The following is a 24,433-nucleotide window of genomic DNA, read 5'->3' as shown; positions in this document are numbered from 1 at the left end:
CGACTCTCTTGTCGTGCTGTACGTCATTGTGTTACATGGTAGTCAAATATGCTGGGTCAAGATTTGTCTTAGAAAACTACCTACCTAGGTAGGTACCTAGTAGGCTTTTTGGTACAGAGAGTGGGTCCTCAACAATTCCTGAAGTCATGATGTTACTGTGACGAACCTACTCCAGGATCCTATCCTGTTAGGGTTCAGCTTCGGTGAAGGTAATCTCTGCAAAGGATGCTTAGGTTCGGTGCAGCCAAAAGGTGCACAACAATAGACTTGTCTCAACAGTAGGCTTGCGAGCTTGTAGCGAACTGTAGTTGTGATTGCTAACTGGAGAACTCCCAGAGCCCTCCAGAATGAGTGACTATATACTATCTACTATCACCGCCCTCTCGGTGACAATCTTCAGTTGTCACTGACAACTGGTGATAATCGTCCGTTATCACTGAAACCCGGTGATAACTGTTCCCATTGGTTCTTAAGCGATTGGCTGCCGGCGTCCTGCGCCTTCGGCTGCGACCGCCCCGGGCCGCCTCTTGGGTCATTCTGTGACAGTTACGGAGAACACCGAGTGATACCATAAACTATCCCGTCACCGCTACGGCTCAAACGTACCTCATCGCGTACCCGTACACAACGGCCGGGGCATACCAGATGGTCCACATCCTCGCGGCGGTCTTGACGTCGGCATCGAGCCCACTGTCGCCAATCTTCCAGGCTCCGATACTGACCCATACCAAAGGGACGAGCAAGTAGACGATACGGAAGGTGGGCATTTTGTCAACATGCAATCTCCACCCGATATCTATGCCGGCTACCGGGAGCCAGAAAAGCAGGGGAGCAATTGTTGCTTTTACTGCTGTTTGCGCACCGCTGTCATCAAGTTTCCATGCCACGACAGCAAGCACAGCTACAGCCACAACCCCAGCCGCAGCTGCGTGAACCAGACGCATTGCGTGGAGCCGCGGGCCGGCCCACACTATCTTGCGAGGATAGGCATGAAGAGCGCGCACGCAAGCTGTTAACAGCCATGGCAAAACGGAGGATATGCCTACCTGCACGCCAACAGGCAAGGCACTCGCACGAAGTCCCCAGATAACAACGGTAAGCCCTGTTGTTGCGCCAGTCGCGATGAGATTAAGACACTCCTTGAGCGCCCGGTCAGCCACTTTTGGATCATGGGATCTTTTGGTTTTGCGGATTTGGTAGCAGAGATACTTGGCGACGCCGACCAGGTGGAATGGAACAAGAAAGATTAGCGGCCCCACGGCCGCCTTCGCCCAGGTCGGAATGAAGACGCTGTCGGCTAGCCTCCATTCCGCGGTGCAGAGCCCTCCGACAGTAAAGACGACCAATAATTGAAGAACAACTTCGCGGGCACTGACGTAGCTCCAACAAGCAAAAAGGAGCAAAATCGCGGAAGGAAGCCATATCACAAAGACACTGATGATGCCTTTTGCGGGGCTCGGTAAGGAACTCAAGGAGAGCTCCCACGTCGCGACGGAGAGACCTGCTACAGCCGGTATAGATGCCAGCCTGATTTTGGATCGCCTCGGTAGTGACTTCATGGTGTTGTAGATGTCCCCCCAGTAGAGTACTAGGTACGTGGCAATGCTTACAGCTGCGGACGCCAGCACCCAGTGCCACCAGAGGAGCTGGCCCTCGAATTCCTGTGATGAGATCAGTTAATAGGCACTTAGGACATGGTTAGGGACAGAACTCACGTTGATGTTCATCCCAAATGCACCAGCCACTAAGCTAAGGGGAATAAAGAAGAAGGCAAGCTGGGTGAGTTTGGTGACCTGTTCGGCCTGCCTGATGGCCCTGCTGCTCTCCACGATGGCGATGCTTGACATGAGGGACTGAAACGTGGATTCCACGCGCTGCGACAGGCGGCCTACCTTAATCTTGACTCGGGAGAGGCTTTGGGCCCGATCGACAGTTGCCGCAGATGCCCCGGTTTCTGGATTCGGCATCAGGGAAAGCCGTTGGAGTAGCTCGCTTTGATGGTAACATATATTCCGCCACGTGCCGAGGAACGCCCTCCAAGCCGGCATCGCGTGCTGGAGAACGTAGTCGTCGTGGAGGCTCAACTCGATCGAATCGAGAACCAATCCGACGCTCCGGAGGAGATCTGAAAGGTCTTGGCATACCATGTGCGCGATGACGGACTGCACAAAGTTTTGGGGGCAGTCATGTGGTATGGACTCGACTTGTGCCAGCGCTTTAACAAACTGAGAGAGCCGAGTCCCCGGCGTGGGTTCCTCCTCGTTCTCGACGGGTCTTAAATCCGGGGTGCGAGTTTCGCATAACCATATTATCGATGGTCTCCTGTGAAGCAACCTTCCTCTCCTTATCCGCCTTTTTGCCTCGTTGTCGTTGTTGTTGTCCGTCATCCACGACTGTTGCCAGAAAGCACGATATAAAACGTGGATCCTCCGGCAGCGCAGTCTCAAACCCAAAACCATCACTCTTCGTGCGACGGATCTTGTACTGGGGTATCATATCAGCGAGCAACACACCTGCAGCATTTCAGCAAAACCGTTGGTACGTTACGGTATAGGGGAAGTAGGCACCAGACTCACCGGTCTGGATGCCGTCCACCGCAGCCCAATATAGAGATATGCACTCCTGCGCGGCATTGATCGCCACCCCTCCCTCTTGGGACGTTGAGAGCAGGTGATAAGGCCTGTGGGTACAAGCCGGCCAGGGGGAATAACGGTCAAACGTGCGGTTCAGCGGGGTAGAATCGTCATCGGTGCTCCAAGGTCTCCCGTCGGCAATCTTTCGCTCCACGACAAAACTGGGGAGATCCTGCACCCTCCGCCTCCACCAAGAAATAACGCTGACAAGACCCGGCATCTTCCCACCAGCATCCTCCTCCTCCTGGTGTAGTCCATCATTATGCGCATGTATGTGCGCCCTAATAAATCTCTCAAGATCCGCTTTGGGAAACCCTATTTTCCCGGCCTCTCCTCCTTCTTCCCTGTCTTTGACCATCCAGGGCTTAAGTGCGCGCACAATCGTATCATCGCCCACCACGATAAGGATACGAGCAAGAAGTCCCGAGACTTCAGGCTTTGACAGGGATATGGCCGAGGGAAGCACGGCGGCAGGCCCCAGGAAGTTTCGGTGCGTTAGATATGTTATTTTCGCTGGCTCCCCTCCTCTTCCTTCTTCTTCTGCTCCATCGGGGGTTCCTTCCTCTCGTGTCACCACTGATGGCATTCCTCCTACTCCTCCTTCGTTACGGTCTTCTTTTTCTTTCTCTCGAGGTTTCGGGGGTGGAGACTCAAGAGACTTCGGATGGTACTCCGGAAGCTTGGGGCCCGGCAATGACATCGCCGACGGGTTGGCGTAAAAGCGCGCCGTCGTTGTTCCCTCGGCATCACTGATGGACTGAATGAGGAGAACCTCGGCTACTCGTACTGCAGAAGTCGAAGAAGTAATAGCGGGACGTCCATAATCCGTGAGCTCGAGCTGTTCCATGACCGATACCGATAGATACCTGAGAATTTTAAAATCAAGTGATTAGGTATTCACGGTATATGTTATGAAATGTTGGGAAAAAATGCGAATTCGCGCGTGTCTCCCAGAGGCTGCTAGTCTTGGCTTCCCGGTCGAATACGGCAAAACAGCCTTTAGCGAAAACTTCACAGACAAGGTAGATGACGAGGGGACAAGAACGATAAAAGTGATACGCGGGTGATGAGTTGGTCGAAAGTAGTGCCTAGAAGACTAAACGAGAGGACGATTTGCATTACTACCCCTTCTAAAAATACGGCATGCCGAGATGCTCCAGTCTTCTTCGTACACATTGAGCGCGACTTCTCATCGAGTTTTTTTGCATGGCATGATTGGCTTGTGATGTCTGCAACTTGCGCTGGCCATGCATAAGGTAAGGTAAGGTACTTATGCATATGTGATCAGCGGGGGCTGGGCTTTTGGACGGTGATGCCAATTTTCCTCTGGTTCTAGTCGCCGATGCCAGTATCCCGACCAACTCTGGCATCTGATCCCGAGCCGTGCCTGGCACCGACCAAAGCAACCCTCGAGCAGCCATGTTTGGATCAATCAGCGCTAAAACCGCGGGATTTGTGACCCCCTTCTGGCCTTGTTCCGCCAATGCCCGCAACCAGAGGAACGGGAGGCTCCGCCGGAGCTGAAGCCTGACCTAGAAGCTGTCGGCCTCATGCGGAAAAAGCCGTTTCAGCAATGGAGCATTGACTATGACCAGCTGAATGACAAGGATGACGGCGTGAAGCCCGTGAGAGGTGACGAGTATGTTGTGGGTAAGGAAACTCGACAACGACTCCCCAGAACTCTTGACAAGATACCGGCGACAAGGAAAGTAGAGAACCAAAGGTGAGGAAGGCCGTCGAAGATGGCATGGCTCGCATCGAAGCGCCCTGTGCTATTGACGACGCCAAGGAGACCACAAGAAAGTCTTCGATGCCGTGCTGAGTGCCTAAGACCTTACGAGGATAAAAGGCTCCGAAGAAGCACGAGGATTTGTTGATTGACTTGTGCACGAAAATAATCGCCTTTTAGTTCCGAAGTGGGGACTGTGTGCTACTTCGAAAACTAAGGTAGCTGAGGGCCAGATGCCATTCGTGGAGGAAAGAATTCGCTAGCGTGGGAAGGGATGGCGGGAAAATGGCGCGCAGACGACGGCACGGCGTTGACGGCTTAGTAAATCTCGTCTTGGCTCCTTTAGCCCCTCCAGTCGCCCCCAATCAGGCTGTGTAGGTATGTATATACGGAACAGTCCGTCCCGGTACCACGCCCGACAACGCCCTGCCTTTGCTTGGATTCGATGGATCGCTGGAGAGAAATACAAAGGCGCGGCATTGTCATGAGAGGCACGGCGTCATAACTCAAGCACACAACGACTTCACCGCGGGTCCGTGTCCACATTCAGGTATCAGGGCGCCTGTATGTTTTGAGTCCGGAGGCAACAGCTCCGGAACCCGCCGTCGCTCGCCGGTAAAACAAGTCTGGCCCTTACAAGGCACTGCCGCTGTGGGGGCAAAACGGACGACCTCGAGCTCCGCCTACCAGGTTTCCCGCGCAGCAACGTCCGTAGGACAGTAGGCTACGGTACTGGGATAGTCTACGGGACAGATGCCGGGACCTCCGAGATCCTGCATCGGACCGTTGTGACCGCTGGGCGGCATCTAAGCGAAGCGAGCTTGCCCCACCCCAAACTCCTAGTCGTCCTACTGCTACTTCATATTTCGTTCTGTCCCGTGCATCCGACGGTCGACACACAGTTTTAATCACCACGATAGCCTGTGCTTGCAATCCGCCGTAGTGGATGTGCCTTGACTGCTCTTGTTTTCTCGGTAAGGGTTCCATCCTTCTAACGGTTGTCGATCACGCCTTTCGTAAACTGACCAACCTTAGTGGCTGTCGTGTTCACGCTGGCCTATTTCCGTCGCCTCTGATTTCCCTTGGTCCGGGGCTGGCTCGTGGTTTACCGCAACCCGTGGTGTTGTTGACCTTGAGAATCGTCGACAGTGGAGAGTTCTCGGATTCACTTCGCGAGATTCCGTATTGGACTATTGGTCTACTATCTTGCCTAGGTATTCAGGGGTTATTATCGACCCAAGGGCGAGCTCTATAAAGAACCCGGTTCTCCCAGCAGAGTTCTCTCTTGCCTTCTTGCTTCCATCGACAACCGCCAAGCATTGATTCGAATCCCACCAAGATGAAGTCATTTGTCGTCGCTGGGGTCCTTGCTTGGGGTGCCGCCGCTCAGAGCGGTGCCTGGGGGCAATGTGGTGGAATTGGCTACACCGGTGCTACCAGCTGCGTGTCTGCGTATAGCTGTGTATACGTTAATGATTGGTACAGCCAGTGCCAGCCCGGCGCTGCTGCGACCACTCTGAGGACGTCGACCACCCCTTCGCCGCCTGCTTCGAGCACGTCTACCACCCCGCCCACCTCGACAGGCACTGCCGGCGTTCGCTATGTCGGCCGCGTCAACCCAGACACCAAGGAGCTGAGCTGGCCGGGCTCCGGCGTCTCCTTCACATTCACCGGAACCTCGGCCTCCATTGGCATCGCCTCCGTCAGCGGCACCAACAGCGTGGACCTCGTCGTCGACGGCGGCGCTCCCATCGTCATCACCAACTTCGGCTCCAGCATCACCACACCCGCCGGTCTCTCCCAGGGCACGCACACTGTCACCCTCCGCAAGCGGTCCGAGCCCCAATACGGCACCATCTTCCTCGGCACCATCACCACCAACGGCGCTTTCGTAGCCAGCACCATCCCCACCCGCCAAATCGAAATAATCGGCGACTCCATCTCCGTCGGCTACGGCCTCGACGGCACCAACCCCTGCGCCAACAGCGCCGCCGTCGAAAACAACCCCAAAACCTACGGCGCCCTGGCCGCCACCTCCCTCAACGCCGACTACAACGTGATCGCCTGGAGCGGCAAGGGCCTGGTGCGCAACATCGCCATCGGCACCCCCGACACCAGCCCGCTCATCCCCCAACTCTACGCTCGCTACGGCGCCGCCGACCCCGACAACAGCTACCCCTACCCGGCTTCCTGGTCCCCCGACGCCATCGTCATCAACCTCGGCACCAACGACTTCAGCTACATCTCGTGGGACGCGTCCGGCAACCCCTTCAACGCGCGCGAGGCCCTCGACATCCCGACGTACACCGCGGGGCTGGTGGACTTCGTGCAGGACCTGCAGACGCACTACCCGGACGCGCACTTCTTTTTGGTGGGGTCGCCTATGTTGAGTGATTACTACCCGACCGCGGAGGACGCGCAGAAGACGACCCAGATGGGCGCGTTGAAGAGTGCGGTGGAGACGTTGGGTGAGAAGGCGCACTTTGTGGACTGGCCGACGCAGGGGAGTGAGGTTGGGTGTGATTATCATCCGAATGCGGATACGCATGCGGCGGAGGGGGAGGTGCTTGCGGAGGCGATTAAGGCTGTGTTGGGGTGGTGAGCTTGAGAGGGGGGGTTGTGGGAGGGGTGAGGCGGCTGGTCGGTTTGGAGTCGCTTCGGGCCTGTCTGTGCGAGGTCAGGAGACCACTCAGTCGTTAGGGTGGGAGAGTCGTAAGATGTACTGTACCGGGGAAAGTACGTCAATGCCAACAATGGGTCGAGGCACCTTTGAATAGGTACCTAGCTTAGTGCCGCAAGGACTGGTTGTGTTGGGGGCTGACAATTCAAACCTTTGTAGCCGTACATTTACCTGTGTACCTAGATATTCGATGTTCAACAATGCTTGCCGTGCCGAGAACTGCCTTGGTCCCCGTGTTCTCGCTGCAAACCAGCTGCGCCAATGTCCCCATCCCACTTACTGTCAGCAACCTGCCACGCCGATATGTCCAGCCGTCCGTATTTCTCCTGGTTTGATTGCAACCACGCCTATCGCGACTGGGAAGCGCCCTCAGTCGGCGAATGCTAAGCCTATAAGCCAGAAAAGGATGCCGCACGGGCCTTGGGAGACCAGGATCCGTTTGGGAGCTCTTAATAGACGTGCATAGCCGCCCTGTAGGGTGAAGCCCGCCGGATAGGAGAGAAGCCCAGCCAAGCGGTTCAGTGTAACCATACATTATGCCTTCGCCAACCACCAGTGAAAGAGCGCTGGTCCACCTTTCAACAACTAACACCCATCATTCCGCCACGTCGGCTCCTCCCGAGCCCCCCGCGCGGGGTATACGAGTGCGGGACGGGACGGGGCAGATGGCATGCGTGGTGTTGGGACTGCTGCCGTAGAAGACACCCGCCGCTTCACCAATTGACGCCAAGTACACACTACAGACTCGTCCTATGACCATTATTGTCGAACATGGCCGGCTTCCTCGACGGTCCTCCACTACCCCCTGACCCGCCTACACAGGTCGGACGGCTCCAGATCCCCTCCCCAGGACAGCCGGCATCCGTGTCTCGCCGCTGGCCCTCGGCGTCGGAAGCACCAGCCAAGCGCGAAACGCCAACTCGGATCAGATGGATAAGGAGCGAGCATTTACGCTTTTCAATGCGTATGTGGAGGTTCGCCCATCGGCCCCGGCCTCCGAGACTCTTTGCCGTTTGCATCTACTAACACAGCCCGCCCGGCGGTGACTTCATCGATACGGCGAGTACCTACCAAGACGTGGAGTCCGAAGTGTGACTGGGCGAGTAGATGGCCAACCGCAAGGCAACCGTGCGCCTCGTCGTAGCCACCAAGTCCACGTACGACCGGGGCCTATACGACGCCGCCAACCCTCGGGTGCCAAAAGACCAAACGGCGAACCACGACGGCAACTCGCACCGCAGCTTGCACATGAGCTTGCACCGACGGCCGCGGTGGCTGCAGACTGCCTGGATCGACATCCTGTACATACCTGCACTACACGGCGTCCATTGAAGGGTCGTCGACTCAAGCTGCTCTACCCGGGGATCTCCAACACCCCGGCGTGGATCGTGAGCGCCGCCAACACATACGCGAAAGGGTAAGGGAATACGCAGTTTAGCGTCTGCTCGGGCCAATGGAGCGTCCTAGTGCGCGATCTGGAGCGCGAGATTATACCCATGGCTCGGGGATTTGGCATGGCGATCACTCCCGGGGAGGTCCTGGGGGTAGGCAAGTTCCAGATCGCCGAGGAAGTCGAAGAGAGGGAAAAGGTTGGTGAGACATTACGGCCTTTCGGCGGCGGTCGTGAAGTTAGAGATGAGCGAGGCCTTGGCGAAAGTTGCTGCCGTGCACGGGACCAAGTCGGTCGTGGCCATCGCAATCGCGGAAAGCAGCGCTCCTTGGCATGCATCGCGGACAGAAGATCCAGCAGTTGAAGGACAACATCGCAGCGTTGGACATCTGGCTCACCGAGGATCAAGTAAGTCGCGCTTCTCAAGGTCAAGAAATTTGGCCTCGGCTATCCGAGCGGCAACATCGGAGACGATCTCAACCAGGGCGTCGTGAGCGTCATGTCATCGAATTCCGACAGTTCCGTAGGCGACTGCCAAATAGCTTGAAATAACTAGCGTTTTGCTCTTCCAAGTTTCTCTGTTGCGAGAAAAGGGAAAAGCCTCCGCATGCGGAAACTCAGGCTGCCATCATGTCTGTTTTTTCCAGTTCTGGGAAAGAGCGATACAACCGTCGAGTCAAGTTTTGCAGGGCCTCCCGCACGATTCATGTTTCCGATCTCGTTTCCTTTTTGACCCTTAGCGGCAGAGCGGGTTTCAGCGGGCCTCTGGTCCTTCCACCTGCCACCCACCTGGCACCTCCCCAGTCGAGCCAGTTAACGCTTTGGCTTTGTCGATCACCCTTGGATCACCAAAATTCCGACTTGGCATTTGTGGTTCCTGGGATCTCCCAACATGACGATTTGCATCTCGTCTCCGCCTCGGTTAATGTCCACGTTGCCATGAACGATTGTCGCAATTGTCCAGCATGCCCTGCTGATCGATTTGCAGGCTCGCGTGTGAATCTGGGAATCTGAGACAATCACCAGGAACCCCATCGACATCCACAACAGGATGCCCTCGTACGGGGTGCGTCAGATAACCCCTCCTTGCCCTCCAAACCTCGAGACCGTGAGTGTGGCGATCCCCCCAGACGCCCAGACGTTTTAACCTGCCAAGCATGCAAGCCCATCCGTTGCAACACACCGGTTCCCGGTCGGGCGGTCGGACCGCTGACATGGACGAGTCCTGGGCGTCCGGTTTGACACTTTGTTATTGGGTACCAAGCCACCTCGGGAACCTCGTTTTTGTTGATGATCGCTCTACCCTCGCTTGCCTCGGTCATCCCCGGCCTCAGCACTCGTCGCCAGCCGCTTGGACGACAATGATGGGAAGCGTGATTGGGCTCAGCCCAAGCCCGCGCTCAAGGCTAGACACGAGCAAATTTGCACAATGCTGCAAACTGTTCCGACGTATCACAGAAACGCATCCTCTAACAGGCTCCGCAATGGGGACTCGTGCAGGGAATATCCTCACTTAGCCACTCCAATCGCCGGCTCTAGCGAGTCTAGGTGCTCGGACACCCGAGTCAGATGTCAGACTGTCAGGGCCAAATCGTTGACAGCAAAACCTTGATCCCTTCTGTCAAAGCCCATCCCTAGCCCATCCCTGTAATCGGGTCATCACCCCCAGCCAGTTCGCTGCTCGTCGCGTGGTGGCTCGAGGATGGCTGCACTTGTCTCAGGGGTCGTTTGCTGATCGCCGGCTCCGCACTGCAAACACGGCGTTGCTCACTCGCCATCTGCCTCGGGAAACGAGACTTGCAGTGTCGTCAACTCTCCACACTGCTGGGACCGGTTCGTCGATCCCCGATCGACAGTTACACTCTAAAGGGCAGCTCAACCCCATGTGGCCCCGCGAGCGTGCATATAGCTCCCAGTCATCCGCATCATAATTTTCACGGATTTTACGGAGCCTTCAACCCATCGCCGTCAACCTTGCCAACGAGATGGCAGGCCCGAGCCCAGATCCCGCCCTGGATGGCGAGTCCAGAGTCGGCGAAATCATCGCTATCCTCTCCGTGGCGAGCATCCTTTCCACCCTGGCCGTCACTTTGAGGTGTTATTCTCGTGCCGTCATCCTCCGGTCTTTTGGGTTGGACGATGCCATCATCGTGCCAGCACAGGTACGGGACGCTGAACTCCAAACGAGTTGCAGGACAGTCATATCTAACGGAGATTTCCCAGATCTTAACCCTGGCTTCAGCGGTGGCGATCGGGCTCGGTAAGCCCCCAATGACTGTGGGGTGGTGTTACAAAGGCGTCAACTGACCACAGACAGAGTCAAAATATGGCCTTGGCCGCCATATCTGGATGATGCCTGATGAGCATTTCGTTCCATACATGAAAGTACGAGCTCCCTGGCCTAACTAACCCTGGGACTGCGGAATTAACAACGGATAGTCCTTCTACAGCTCCATCGCCGTGTACAACGTCGCGGTCTGCTTGACCAAGATCTCCATCCTGCTCCAATACAAGCGCATCTTTTCGAACACGATCCTCAAAAAGATCATCCTTGTCGGCTTGTGTTTTCTGACATGCTGGGCCATTACGCTCTCCTTCCTCCTGCCCATGGTTTGCATGCCCGTTGCTGCCTTTTGGGACCCGAACGTCAAGGGGTTCTGCCTCGACAATGCCACCATCTGGTACGTCATGGCAGGCGTCAACGTCGTAACGGACTTTGCCGTCTTCACGATGCCCATCCCGGTCATTAGCTCGCTCCAGCTGCCGAAAAAGCAAAAGGCGATGCTGCTAATCGTCTTCACCCTGGGAATCTTGTAAGTCCCAACGTCCCGTCCCGCAACCCCCCCCCCCCACCCCCACGCGCCACACCTTTACTAACAACCCCCTCCCCCTAGCCCTTGCGCCGTCTCCATCTACCGCATCAAAACCCTCAGCGCCGCCGCCAAATCCACCGACCCCACCTGGGACAACGTCGACGCCGCCACCTTCTCCTTCCTCGAGCTCTCCGTCGGCGTCATCGCCGTCTGCCTGCCCACCATCCGGCCCGTCCTCGTCCAGACCATGCCCCGTATCTTCAGCTCCCTGCTGCGGTCCGCCGGCCACTCCGTCGGCACGGGCGGCCCCAAGAGCGGGCCCCGCGCCAGCCGCACCCCGTTCGGCGGCGCGGGCAGCGCGGCCGGCGGCACTGGCGCGGGGTCCTCGGCGGCGCGCGCGTCCATGTTCAAGGGCTCGACCCTGCGCGATACGGATAGCACCGAGGAGCTGCGGTTGGGGGATGAGGAGGCGGCGCTGCCGCGCAGTGCGCTGGGGAGCGATATTGAGTTTGCGGAGTTGGATAAGGGGGTGCTGACGCAGAATCCGGGTGGGAAGAGGTATAGCGTCAGTGTGGTGGCGGGCTGGGAGCCGTCCAGCTTTAATGAGGTGTCTGTGTCGGGCGGGGAGGGCATCAAGACGACGACGGTGGTGACACAGAAGGTGTCGTTTGCGGGGATGCTGGAGGAGGAGGAGGAGGGCGCCAGGAGGCTGGCTGATAAGGGCATGCTGTGAGGATATGATCAGGGATACGATTACTGTGTGAGGTTTACGAAGGCGCTTAATACTTCAGAGATACCCAGGGTTAACATAGACATTTTAATACTGCCGCGTACAGAGAGAAACCACTACCCAGCTATCCTGAACTGAAACCAACGAGCGTTGTCTACATTGACCAAAAAGGAAAATCCAAAACAAGACAACAAGACCATCTCCCGCCCAAACCCATCTTCAAATCGTACAAGGAGACACCTGCCTCCCGTGCCAACCCACCCATCCCGCCCAAACATAACCAACCCCCACTCCCCAATTCCTTAAAAGCTCCCCGCCTTCCTCCTCCCACTCCCGCTCCCACTCCCACCACTCCTACCCCCATCCCCACCCCGACCCCCACTCCCCGCTCTACCACTCTTCCCACCCTCACCACCCTCACCCCCATCACCCTCACCACCTCCCTCCCCACCCCCCTCCCCACTCCTCCGCCTCTTCCTCGACCCCATCCCACCATGCTCATCCTCCAGAGCCTTGCGCTTCGAGCCGGCTGACGCGCGGTCCCTTGACCCCACCGCTGTCGTCGGTGTCGGGGCCGATCGCGGCTTTGTCGCTCGCGCGGATGGTGTGGTTGCGGTTGTGGTTGTGGCCGGGTTGGAGCGCGCGCTGCGGCGTTTGGATGAGGGCGGAGATGAGGGGGGCTTGGTTGTTGATGGGGATTTGGGCTTTGTTGGTGGGGGTGCGGTTGCGGCTGTGGGTGATGTGGTGGTGTTGGCGGTGGTGGGACCGGACTTGCGCGAGGTTCTGCTGCGCTTGGTGGAGACGGGGGTGTTGTCGATGAGGCCCGGGGCGCTGCCGATCTTGCGCTTCCTGCGGGAGGTGCCGCTGGTTGCGTCCTCCTGGTGCTGCAGGTCGGCGGCGGTGGGCACGGGTTCCTGGCTGATGGCGCCGCGTCTGCCTCCGACAGGCTTCTTGCCGACCTTGGCGGCGTCGGCTGCCCATGCATCCCGCTGCCTGGCCCTGATGGCCTGGCGCGCAGCTCTCTTGGCCAACTCCTGCCTCCGGAGGGCCTGGCGGGCGGCTTTCGCTTCGGATTCTTGCTGTTGCCGCTGCAGGTAGGCGGCCAGGCGGTTGGCGGTGACGAGGGCGGCTGCTTGGGCTTCAGCGTGGGTTGCGTTGACCAGTTCACGGCCCAAGGGGACACCGCGCACTCCGAAGGGCGGGGGTGAAGTACTTTTGGCCTGCCGCGTCGCCCTGGTGGCGGAGTCTGGTGGTGCTGTCTTGCGGGGGGACCCTTTCGTGGCCGTTTCGGCTGGAGATTCCTTTGTCGGCGTCTTGGGGGAAGGCTTCTTCGGCGACCCCTTGGGGACAGAACCTGTTGTGGCCGCCTTCTTGTTCGCCGACTGCTTGGCGGCGGACTGTTTTGCTGCCGCCCTCTTCGGCCTCGGCTGTCGATAATCTCTCACTCGGGGTGCGGTGGGTGACTCTCCAGGGATATAGTCGAGCCCCATAAGCCGGTGCAAACAGGCGATGAGTTCTCTGCGCATCGGTCTCGACTTTGTCTTTGTCCAACCTTCAATCTTGTCCCAGCCAAGTGACTCGTATCGGAGGAATGCCATTGCATTCACTACGGCATGCAGTCCACAGCTCCAAGCGTCCTCTTGGCTAGGAACTCGCACTAAGACATGCTCCGCCCCTGTATGAATGTCCTTGTCTGACGCCTCCAGCCATTCCTGGAATCCTTCAAGGGCCAGGTCGCTGCGATCACGCCGTCCAGCGGGCATAGAATCAAGGTAGAAGGTGTTGCCGTTTGAGGTTTGGTAGATGAGTACGGCCCAATGATTCACATGATGCACCATGTGCACAGTGAACTTGGCCTTGTCGAATTTGTCGTGAAGTTCGATGTACTCCTCCACATCTTCGTCGAGGAAGTGGCCCAGAGGTGGTGACTCTTCATCTCCAGCCAGGCGGAGGTGATAGGCGTCGGGGATAATCCACCAGTCCTCCGAGTTGCGATTGCCCAGGCGTGCCCTGTCTTGATCCTGACACCAGGTAATAAGGCGCTCGGCGAGGTGGTGGATGTGTTCGTCATCTAGCCACTCCTGTTCCCGGACTTTCCAGAGACCATTATGGCAATGCTGCCAACCCTTCAGCATCTCATCCTCGAACTCAACATTGAGATCGAGCTCTTGGTGAGTTATGCGCGTGTATGTTTGTTTGAGGAACTCGCGGCTCGCGGAATCCATCTTCGTGATCTCGAAGTCATACTGCCCGTCCGTTGCGTCGTACAGGTCGTCATCAGTAAGGAGTCCAAACATGAACTTTGGGTGGTCCGGTAGGTCCAGCACCTTTGTTGCCGGTGGAGTTGGCCAGTCTCCAAACTCAGCAACCATATCCAGCTGGTATTGGCGCGGGGGAGCCATGGTGGGCTTCTCGTGACAATTAGGTCAAGTTGAGACTCAGTCGGCTGGATATCTTAACTATTGTGTACAGTTGTAAGCTGGTAGCTCGCGTTGGTAAGGTACTAGCTCTCTTTTTCCTCAAGTTTTGCTCTTAAAACTCGCGACCAGATAAAGCACGCACAAATATCGGTGCAGTTGCCTTTGTCGTTGCTCCCAGATTCCCCGCATCCGGCATCTCCAACTCACCCTCATTGAAAGAAATAAAGCAGTGAACATTGAAGCCAAGCATCATAGTTTGGTGGCTTCATGGTCTTCTACAATCTCATTGAGCTTGAATGCTTCTACCGGGTTGTGGTGATAAGTACATGCAGCTGAGTGTAAAAGGAGATGGGAATCCGTGATACAAGTGTTTACCTCTTTACGAGGAGGAGCCTCGGATGATGGCTTGACGAGCGAGGTCAACCATAGTCCATTCGGTTCATTCCTTAGTCCTTACCATCCTCATGCCCATGTTTTCACCCAGTCCCTCTCCAGCTCGCCGTTTCCTAGTCAAGGCCTATCGAGTCCATGGATGGATGCCCTGGATGATGACACAGCCTAAGGTAATACCGCAATTCGTACTTCGTATCCAAATAACGAGTGTTGCACCTTGATCATTGATAGCCCAAAATGGCTCCCGCGCGCTTCGGTCTGGAGTGCCGCATTGGGTTAGCGTGAAATCAAGTGGCGAAGACCTGGTCTCAAACTCAGACTTCAAGATACCACGGCCGAGATCGACATCAAGGTGTCGTGTGCATCGATATACAATCCAGGTGCAACAGCCAACAGTGCATGAGAGGTTTCACCAATGATTTATCGGATTCCCTTGAATGGGCTGCCCCCGTCGTGTTGCCACCCTTCATGATTGAAGAGGGTACACAATGAGGAATTTTCGGTTCAATTTTAGATACCTGAACTTGGCCACTTCATCAACGCAAGCGAAATGTTACTTCAAGGTGTAAGGTACTTAGGACTCACTGGAGCCAAGTCGTGTGTATCCTGAGTGAGTTGACAAGGGAAAGCTTGTTACTTGGTTGTGGAGTCACATAATGCCAGATAGCGAAGCGAGTTGACATTGAATGGGTTGCATGTAGTTAGCTGCATTTTTATCCTCGTTTCCTCAAGGGTTCCTGTGGTTGTCACTGGCTGATCGTCACGTAGAAGATACTGGGTTTATTTTTATGTGGAGCCAAGATGAAAGCATGGAAGCAACCGGAACGCACTAGTACTCTTGGTACTGTACTCAACGCTGACCGTTATTTTGATGATCGCAGCCTTAGTAAGGGAAAGGGGCATTGCCGAGACTCGAAAAATACAAGTGGCAAGGGCAGGGTAGGACGCACGCGCTTGCCAAACTTTCATCGAAACTCAAGAGGAAGGAGCGCCGATGTCGTGCGAGTCGGTGCGACAGGCCTTTTTCGCCTAGAGACAGGGAAATCGCGATGGATTGCAATAAGTGCCCGACCCTCACATTCGCTGCGCCGTCGTCGTCGTACGGCATGTAACAAATGCCATCGAGACGAAGGTCGGACGAGCGAAGGTTAATGGGTGGAAGTTGCAACTTGCAACACACTTAAACACGGAGACCCTGCAACGCCGTACACAACCTGCCAGCGGTAGCTCTTTTGTTCTCTTGATCGTTTTATCCCCAAATCGCCCATCCTGACCCCCAGCCAGCACCACGGTTCTTCTGGAAGTTCTGGTATATCTTGCCAATTGCCATCTCTCATTCCATGTGTCGACCATGACAGACCCAACCGAGAAGATCGAAATAAAGGACCCGGTGACTTGTCAGACCAGCGACGTTGATGTGGGGCAGGTCGATAATCTCGAGGTATGTTGACACGCTTGAATCAATTCGTTGTTCCCGTCACCTCTGGTCTGGTTGTTGCGGGGGGCGTGTGCCTTTACCGGGCTACAGTCTCTGGGGATTTACATGTAGCTAACGAAGAACATGACGGAAGCCGTTGAGCTCGGGTGAGAACCTGCCGGCAGAGCTACGCGAGACTAGCGAGTTGCTCAACGCCACTTCGAGGGATTTCATCGAGGCGAAGGAAACTGCCGGAAGATTCACTCTCGACGACACGAAGCGCGTAGGTGGCTGAATTCCCAAAGACTCGAACTGAGTGCTCACGGACCCTCGCTATCACTTAGCTGATGGTACAAGTCCATAAACAATATTCTCGCGACCCCAATTTCCCCGTTCGAATCATTGAGAAAATCGACGAGTTTCTCCGTACGTGCCCAACCCGTTCGATGCTTTTTGTGGAGGAAGGTTTTTGACAGGGGGTGGGAGAAGACAATGAAGATGTCTTCAACAGCCCTGAGAAGCACGAGCGTCTCATTGAAGACATGAAGACCCAGGCCGCCCTCATCACGAATAACTCACCTTACGCCGAAGTGCGGTCCGTCGTCGACAACCATGACGACCCGTCCTTGCCGGTATCGACCATCCGAGCCTGGGTAATTGGAACATTCTTTGCTTGTTGCATTTCCTTCGTCAACTCCTTTTTTGATGTGCGTCTCCCGAGCATCATTGTCATATCGACCGTTCCTCAGCTTCTAGCCTACCCGATGGGCAAATTGTTCGAGCGCATGCTTCCGGATGCTGGCTTCACTTTGTTTGGTGTCCGCCACAGTCTCAACCCGGGCTCGTTCAACAAGAAGGAGCACATGCTTATCACCATCATGTCGAATGTGGCTAAGAGCGTCCCATACACCAACTACATTGCTTGGATCCAGGTACTACCGCAGTTCTTCAACCAGACATGGGCTGTCAGCGTGGGCTACCAAGTACTGATTGCCCTCTCGACCAACTTCATCGGCTATGGTTTGGCCGGGATTTGTCGCCGGTTCCTTGTCTATCCAGCATATTGCGTCTGGCCAACTTCCCTGGTCACCATTGCCCTCAACTCGGCCTTTCACGACGCATCAAACGAGACGGCAAGAGTAGCGGGCCCTTTCAAGTCCATCTGGAAACTATCACGTCTAAAGTACTTTTGCTGTGCCTTCGGGCTGATGTTTGTGTACTTCTGGTTCCCCAATTACATCTTTGGCGCATTGAGCTTTTTTAGCTGGATGTCCTGGATCGCCCCAACCAACATCAACCTCGCCAACATCACGGGGAGTTCCACCGGACTCGGGCTGAACCCATTTTCGAGTTTCGACTGGAACGTGTGGACATTCAACGTCGACCCGCTAATGGTGCCCTTCTTTTCGACCTTCAACCTCTTCCTCGGCATGTTCTTCTCCATGTTCATCATCATCGGCGTCTACTACACCAACGCCTTCAACACAGCCTACCTTCCCATCAACTCGAACCGGCCGTTCGACCACTTCGGTCAACTTTACAACGTCAGCTCCATCATTGATGAGAGGGGCATTTTTGACGGCAAAAAGTACGAAGCCTACTCGCCGCCGTTCCTCGCCGCCGGCAACATCGTGGTGTACATGTTTTTCTTCGCCGTGTACTCGGCCACCGTCACCTACGGCATCCTTTACCACCGCCACGAGATCATGCTCGGGTTCCGCGACGTCGGCAGAACCCTGAAACAGTGGCGTGCACGACTCAGACGCCAACCGGGCGGCTCAGCGGACGACGCAACCAACGCTACCGAGGACGCCAACCTGCTCGACGTGCACAACCGTCTCATGCGTGCGTACCCGGAGGTGCCAGAGCTGTGGTATATGGTCTGTCTGGCTATCGCCATCGCGCTGGGCATGGTGGGCATCGCCGTGTGGCCGACCAACACGACGCCCTTTGTGGTGCTGTACGGGGTCGCGCTGTGTCTCGTCTTTGTCGTGCCCATCGGCATCATCACCGCCATGACGGGCGTGCAGGTCACGCTGAACGTGCTGGCGGAGTTTATTGGCGGCGTCTCGGTCGAGGGCAACGCCATCGCCATGTGTTTCTTTAAGTCTTACGGCTACGTCACATGTGCCCATGCAATTTCGTTCAGCGCAGATTTGAAGCTGGCGCATTATCTCAAGATCCCGCCGCGTTTTACGTTCTGGGCGCAGATGGTCCCGACGCTGGTGTCGACGTTGATCAGCATCGGCGTGCTGCAGTACCAGGTCCACATCGAGAACATCTGCACCCGCCATGCCCCGTTTCGGTTCACCTGCCCGGGCCCAAATACCTTCTTTACCGCTGCCGTATTTTGGGGCACCGTTGGCCCCCGCAAGATATGGGGCGCCGGTGGGCAGTATGCCGTCACGCTACTCGGTTTCCCGTTCGGGATCGCCCTGGTCGCCTTCTTTTACATGCTGGGCAGGAAGTGGCCCAAAAGCCCAATCATTCGCAACGCACATCCCGTCGTCATGATCAGCGGAGCGCTTGCATGGGCGCCGTACAACCTGACTTATCTCTGGCCGGCCGTCCCCGTCGCAGCCTTTTCGTGGCTGTATCTGAAGAAACGGTATTTGGGGTTGTGGTCCAAGGTACGTGAGACCCACATTGCGGTGATTCCTCAGGGGCAATGAGAAACTAACCTGTGCAAAGTACAACTTTGTCACATCGGCCGCATTCTCTTGCGCCATTGCCCTTAGCGGCATCGTGATTTTCTTTGCGCTGCAGATCTTCGAGATTGAGTTGAAGTGGTGGGGGAACACCATTGTCAATGAGGGATGTGATGGCAGCGGCGATTGTGTTTTAAAAGTGCTTCCGGACGGTGAGTACTTTGGGCCGAGAATCGGAGAATTCCATTGAAGCGAGTTGTTGAGTCTCTTGCGACGAGAAGAGCATCTATTACAGTGCGAGTAGTTCTGACTTGCCGTGCAAGCATCGGATATTGGGCGGTAAGAAGCCGATCTTGAGTTTGAACCAGTATCAGCTAGCTAGAGGAGCGGTTAGTTGGTCATTACGTGACCTCAAAATAAAAAATCACAATTTCTTTATGTCGACAACCCGGGCCGAGTGTGCCGTTCTCTTCGAGTCTTTGAAAAGTTGAACTCAGTTATTTATGGCCCAGCGAATCGAAGGAAGTCGCTCCTGGACGGCTCGACCTGCGAGCCAAGCCTCGCCCCACTTCCGATTAGCGTCTGGCCGGGGCCCCTGGTTGGCGGTCAGCGACGCAAAGCTGAAATTTCAAAGGAAGTTTCAGTTCACTTGCCTCTTTCGCCAACCACAGACATCCGGACGGAATTACAAAGCTGCGCCTGCTGTTCCCGTCAGCATCTCAAACAAACGCAAAAAGCTGCGTGTCTTTGTTAGGCACCAATGCTTTCCCTGGCGCGCCTTTTCAGGACCGCCACAAACTTTCCGTTTCGCCTGCACAACCATCGCAACCATCCCAAAGCACTCAAAACAATTCTCACTCGCACGCTAGCAACAATGGCTAGCGAGGATACTCGTGTTGCTTATGCGCAACTCGAGGGCAGGCTGCAACCGCAGCTACTCAAGGCACTCGAGAACCATGGCTTCAGATACATGACACCCGTCCAAAAACAGGTTTTGCAGCTGCCCTACTTCACTCAGGACTGCCTCGTGCAGGCCAAGACTGGCACCGGCAAGACCCTCGCCTTCCTCCTGCCCGCGCTGCAGAATCTCCTCTCTGTCAAGGACCTGGACAGGTCATCTGTTGGTCTCCTGGTGCTGGCTCCGACCCGTGAGCTGGCCCAGCAGATCAACGATGAATGTGACAAGCTGACGAGCGCCTGCAACCCGCCCCTGGAATGCCACATCGCCGTGGGCGGGAGCAAACGCAAGACGCACATGGACAAGTTCTTGAAGGGCAAACCCACCATCCTAGTCGCCACCCCTGGCCGCCTCATCGACTACCTCAGCGAGGCGGCCGCGCGCCAAAGGCTGACCAAGATCCGCTGCGTTGTGCTCGACGAGGCCGACCGCATGCTTGACGCCGGCTTCGCGCCCGCGCTTCGCCAGATCCTCCAGCAGATCCCCTCCAAGGCCCAGGCCAACTGGCAGGGCATGTGCTTCAGCGCCACCGTGCCCCCAGAGATCCAGAAGATGCTGCCCATGGTGCTGGCCAAGAACCACGTGCGCCTCTCCACTATTGATGAGAACGAGGCGCCCACAGTGGAGACCGTCCCGCAGACCGTCTACCCCGTCGAGTCCGTCGACGACATCCTGCCCACTGTGCACTCGGTGCTCGCCTGCGCGCGCGCCGACAACCCGTCCCTGAAGGCCATCATCTTCTGCCCGACGGCGCGCCACGCCGCCCTGCTGTACCACGTGTTCGGCCACACGGGGGGCGCCGCGCCGCCGAAGCTGCCCGTGTTCCAGATGCAGTCGCGCATGTCGCAGCCGCAGCGGACGCGCACCGTCGAGGAGTTCAAGGAGACGGACCGCGGCCTGCTGTTCGCGTCCGACGTCGTCGGCCGCGGCATGGACTTCCCGGATATCAACCTGGTCGTGCAGATCGGCGTGCCCAGCGAGAAGGAGCAGTATGTCCACCGCGTCGGCCGCACCGGCCGCGCGGGCAAGGTCGGCGAGGCTGTTATGATCACCGCGCCCGAGGAGATGTGGTTCGTCCGGAACAACCCGGCCTTCCCCATCAAGAACAACGGTCCTTTGTAAGCCCCCCTCCCAAACCCACACCTCCACACACAGACCAGACACTAACCCCCTTTCCTCAGCGCGCACCCCAAAGCATCCACCTACCCCTCCGCCGAAATCATCCGCGCCGCCCTGGAGAAGGTGCCCCTCCAGGCCAAAGAACAGGCCTACGTCGGCAACCTGGGCTTCATCAAGTCGCTCATGCGCCGCTACTCGCTCGAGGCCGACGGCGTCGTCGAGCTGGCCAACCGCTTCGCCACCGCCTTCGGCTGCGAGGAGATCCCCTTCCTCACGCCCCAGACCGTCGGCAAGATGGGTCTGAGGGGCGTGCCGGGGTTGTTTGTGGAGGGGAAGGGGGAGATACGGGGGGGGCCGCCGGGGTCGGGCCGGGTTACGGGGGGGAGGGGTGGTGCTGGTGGGAGGGGGGGTGGTAGGGGTGGCGGATCGAGGGGGGGAATGAGGAATGGGGGTGCGGGAGATCGATTTGGGGGGACTAAGTTTGGTGGGGGGGAGAGGGATGGCGGGGATCGGGTTGGTGGTGACAAGTTTGGTGGTGATGCGAATGGCGGCGCTGGGCTTGGTGGTGGGTTTGGTGGTGGTGAGAGGCCTGCTCGTGGCGGCGGCCGGGGCGGTCGTGGCGGCAGGGGTGGCCGAGGCGGTGGCGGCAACCCTGATGGGCGCAGACGACAATCGCAGTGGGGCGGTGAGGATGCGGGAAACAATGGTGAGGAACCTAGCCGGAAGCGGGCGAGGCGGTGATCGTCGAGCGGGTGTATGTGTGTGGTTGGGCTAATGTGTGTGGTTGGGCTAATGTGTGTGGTGTTAGGTGATCATGGATTCCGTCGGGGCAGGGGACCTCGCTTCTAGGTTGTTCGCATCTCTGTTCATGGCTGGGTAAGATGTATGATACCTCTTGATGACGGATACGCACGGCTTCGGCGGGAGTTGGTGATAATCGGTTCGGCATAGAGGAGTGGGTTTGGGTTTTGGCATGTCATAGATCAAGATTTTCTTTCCCGGGACTAGTTTGGTAACTGCTTCGTGTGCGTGTGCGGTCTTGCTTCGCTCTGGCTGACAGCGGTGTATGTTACCGTCTCCCGGCTGCCGAGGGCCCCGAGTTTTCCTCGCATTTTGCCCGGTGCTGCCAAGTCGGAGATCCGAGTTGGACGGCGCAACTTGCGTACCATGGAGACTTTTTGTTTTGCCTAGATCCGAGTAGAGCCTGAAGGAGCGGTTCGGCTTGCAGCCCTTCCGCGGCTATGGCACTGATTTGTACGGTAGGTGCCGTGGCCGGGCTCCGCGGCGCCCGGGACTTGCACCACTCCATTCCCTGGAGACGCGCGCTTCATGGGGTTAACGTGACCTCAAGATGGATCTGGGCCCCGGTATCGGTTTTGGTAACTTGGCTTGGAAGTTTCCGAGCCTCGGGGTGACGTTGTGCCTTCTCGGGTTCGGCGTCCGCGGGTCGAGGTCTTGGGATGCCAAGATCTGGGGCTCAGCATGGAGCCACCGCTTACATTAGCGGGTTACGCGTAGCCTTGGGTGATGTTATATTATCATGTTGAAGGTAGACGGTATATAAAAGGAGCTTGTATGTCTCGAAATGAAATTTCCGGGCGCAGAAATCACCTCAGCAAACCTCCAACGTTCTCCAACTGCCCACACATCGTCTTTCTCCCCATCAAGCCTACCCTCACAACTATTAGTTCCAATATCAACCTATCACCACTCAATTTCATCCTAACAACCCTCGCACAAACTAAACACCACCAACATACTCTAAATCACCAAGAAAATGGCACCCCAACCCACCCTCCGCCCCAGCACCCCCGCCGACATCACCCCCTGCGCCGCCATCGCGTACGCCGCCTTCCAACCCTCCGCGCTCATTCGGCAGATGGCCCCCATCTCGGACGAGGTCGAGCTCGGCTTCTGGACCGCCATTGTCGCCGCCGCCTTCAAGGATGCCAACACGCATCTCGTAGTGGCTGATGACGCGGCCTCGGGCGAGGTGTTGGGGTTCGCGAAGTGGGTGTTTGTGGGGGAGGGGGACGCGCTGCCGGGGATTGCGCGGAGTGCTGTTTCGGGGCTTGGGGGTGCTGGTGATGAGGGGGAGGGAGAAGGGGGGGAAGATGTGTTGGGGGGGTTGGTGGGGGATAAGGAGTTGGCAAAGGCGTATTTTGGCGCGCAGGCTCAGCAGCATGAGCGGTTTATGGGTGGGCGGGCACATTGGTATTTGGAGTTAATCTCTACGAAGCCGGAGATCAAGGGGCTGGGGACTGGGAGGAAGTTGGTGCAGTGGGGGGTGGAGAAGGTGGACGGGGATGGGGTCGAGGCATACTTGGAGGCTTCGCCTCAGGGGAGAGGATTGTTTGAGAGGTTTGGGTTTGAGATTGTGGAGAAGCTTGTTTATTTGGACGAGGGTTATGTTGAGTGTTCGATGGTGAGAGCTGCGAAGGGAAAAGGGGAATGAAAGGGAGAATGACTTGGGAGTGGATGGCCAGTTGGGTCAGTGTGAGGATTTTACACCGATGAATAACGTACCACCTACGTAGGTAGCTTAGTGTATCTGGATTATGCTCGCACCGGCTATGAAACCTTGGCTTTCGCCGAGTCGCCTTTTGCTCTTCAACAAGGCAGATTTCTCAGTAAGTTCTGAGATTGGTCGTTTCCCTCCCTTAGTACCGGCCCGACCTCCCTCTTGGTTGAATTGTAAACCCGGGCCGTTGGGCATCCCCCACCCATGCGTCATGCACGAACCAGCATGGGTAGATTCTGATCCCGCGTCTTAACCCGTAATCCATGACTGCATGCGGGGGTGATTCCCCGGGCTGAGTTTGATCTGCCCTGCACAGCGTATTGGACGCAAGGAGGGCTGGTTTTTTCTTGATAGAACTCACGCCCACCCAATGGGCCGCGAACCGCGGCTCTTCCGGGGCAACCTGCAGCAGAGCCTTGAGTTGTGCATTCTGCACGCGAATGGTGGTGTGTCAACCTAACCACTCACAATTCGAAGCTGTTGTTTGTTGGTGGCAGTGTCCCGTTAATTTGTGGCGCACGCTGAGGGGTCATGGCACCAAACAGTACATATTCGAATGCCCAGTTCATCTCCGCCGCCTTGATATCTGAGTCAAGAAGACTGGACCATTTGAAGCCAACTCCAACAAGTACCCGTATATTACGCCGCTGCTTTGGAAACCACAGAAGCTTTCGACATCTTGAGCAGCAATTATGGCCGAGTTTCTAGCGATTGCGGGTGGCATGGCAGCTGTCGTGCAGCTTGCTGGAACAGGAAGACGGTTCTTCAAAACACTGCACCGGTTCGCTATGAACGCCGGTACGGCTGGCGCCGAGGTGGAACGCTTTGCGAACCAAGTTCGAACGTTTTCAGACGCGGTTGAGCTCGCTGAACAAACCTTGTCCACTTACTGTCGTGAGCATCCAAAATCTCCCCTTGTGGCTCACATTGGGAGCTGCAACATACTCGCCAACATCGATAGTGAGGCAAGAACTGTCAGGCT

At 56.7% G+C, this 24,433-nt stretch overlaps 7 protein-coding genes across 7 annotated transcripts; 5 read left to right on the top strand and 2 right to left on the bottom strand.

The window, feature by feature from the left end:
* Window positions 1–596: 596 nt before the first annotated feature.
* On the bottom strand, window positions 597–3,480 carry F5144DRAFT_590553 (uncharacterized protein; the record flags this gene model as incomplete). Its single annotated transcript, XM_066790165.1, has 7 exons — window positions 597–717; window positions 1,138–1,444; window positions 1,611–1,686; window positions 2,145–2,264; window positions 2,305–2,393; window positions 2,577–3,419; window positions 3,450–3,480. The coding sequence occupies 7 exons, from the start codon at window positions 3,478–3,480 to the stop codon at window positions 597–599; spliced, it is 1,587 nt and encodes a 528-aa protein (XP_066646762.1).
* A 1,732-nt stretch (window positions 3,481–5,212) lies between these two features.
* F5144DRAFT_618799 (SGNH hydrolase-type esterase domain-containing protein) lies at window positions 5,213–6,979 on the top strand. Its single transcript, XM_066791939.1, has 2 exons — window positions 5,213–5,336; window positions 5,398–6,979. The coding sequence occupies exon 2, from the start codon at window positions 5,702–5,704 to the stop codon at window positions 6,962–6,964; it is 1,263 nt and encodes a 420-aa protein (XP_066646761.1). The 5' UTR covers window positions 5,213–5,336; window positions 5,398–5,701; the 3' UTR covers window positions 6,965–6,979.
* Window positions 6,980–7,813: 834 nt separating this feature from the next.
* F5144DRAFT_590551 (uncharacterized protein) lies at window positions 7,814–8,979 on the top strand (the record flags this gene model as incomplete). The annotated part of the gene is made up of 4 exons (XM_066790164.1): window positions 7,814–7,906; window positions 8,377–8,430; window positions 8,476–8,665; window positions 8,846–8,979. The coding sequence occupies 4 exons, from the start codon at window positions 7,814–7,816 to the stop codon at window positions 8,977–8,979; spliced, it is 471 nt and encodes a 156-aa protein (XP_066646760.1).
* A 1,204-nt stretch (window positions 8,980–10,183) lies between these two features.
* Window positions 10,184–12,054, top strand: F5144DRAFT_125204 (uncharacterized protein). The gene is made up of 5 exons (XM_066782247.1): window positions 10,184–10,594; window positions 10,656–10,692; window positions 10,750–10,817; window positions 10,872–11,245; window positions 11,327–12,054. Exons 1-5 carry the CDS (start codon window positions 10,418–10,420, stop codon window positions 11,976–11,978), a joined length of 1,308 nt encoding a protein of 435 aa, XP_066646759.1. The 5' UTR covers window positions 10,184–10,417; the 3' UTR covers window positions 11,979–12,054.
* Window positions 12,055–12,277: 223 nt separating this feature from the next.
* On the bottom strand, window positions 12,278–14,377 carry F5144DRAFT_484532 (uncharacterized protein; the record flags this gene model as incomplete). Its single annotated transcript, XM_066785449.1, has 1 exon — window positions 12,278–14,377. The coding sequence occupies one exon, from the start codon at window positions 14,375–14,377 to the stop codon at window positions 12,278–12,280; it is 2,100 nt and encodes a 699-aa protein (XP_066646758.1).
* Window positions 14,378–15,773: 1,396 nt separating this feature from the next.
* On the top strand, window positions 15,774–21,710 carry F5144DRAFT_618796 (OPT oligopeptide transporter protein-domain-containing protein). Its single transcript, XM_066791938.1, has 7 exons — window positions 15,774–16,229; window positions 16,360–16,488; window positions 16,550–16,631; window positions 16,695–18,835; window positions 18,972–19,065; window positions 19,723–20,929; window positions 20,993–21,710. Exons 1-7 carry the CDS (start codon window positions 16,140–16,142, stop codon window positions 21,669–21,671), a joined length of 4,422 nt encoding a protein of 1,473 aa, XP_066646757.1. The 5' UTR covers window positions 15,774–16,139; the 3' UTR covers window positions 21,672–21,710.
* A 742-nt stretch (window positions 21,711–22,452) lies between these two features.
* Window positions 22,453–23,578, top strand: F5144DRAFT_506265 (acyl-CoA N-acyltransferase). Its single transcript, XM_066786465.1, has 2 exons — window positions 22,453–22,987; window positions 23,045–23,578. Exons 1-2 carry the CDS (start codon window positions 22,708–22,710, stop codon window positions 23,383–23,385), a joined length of 621 nt encoding a protein of 206 aa, XP_066646756.1. The 5' UTR covers window positions 22,453–22,707; the 3' UTR covers window positions 23,386–23,578.
* The last annotated feature ends 855 nt before the right edge of the window (window positions 23,579–24,433 follow it).

This window comes from Chaetomium tenue, assembly GCF_020726465.1.
Source record: "Chaetomium tenue strain MPI-SDFR-AT-0079 chromosome Unknown F5144scaffold_2, whole genome shotgun sequence".
NCBI lineage: Eukaryota > Fungi > Ascomycota > Sordariomycetes > Sordariales > Chaetomiaceae > Chaetomium > Chaetomium tenue.
The sequence above is the reverse complement of the archived record's forward strand: the minus strand, read 5'-3'. Positions and strand labels throughout refer to the sequence as shown.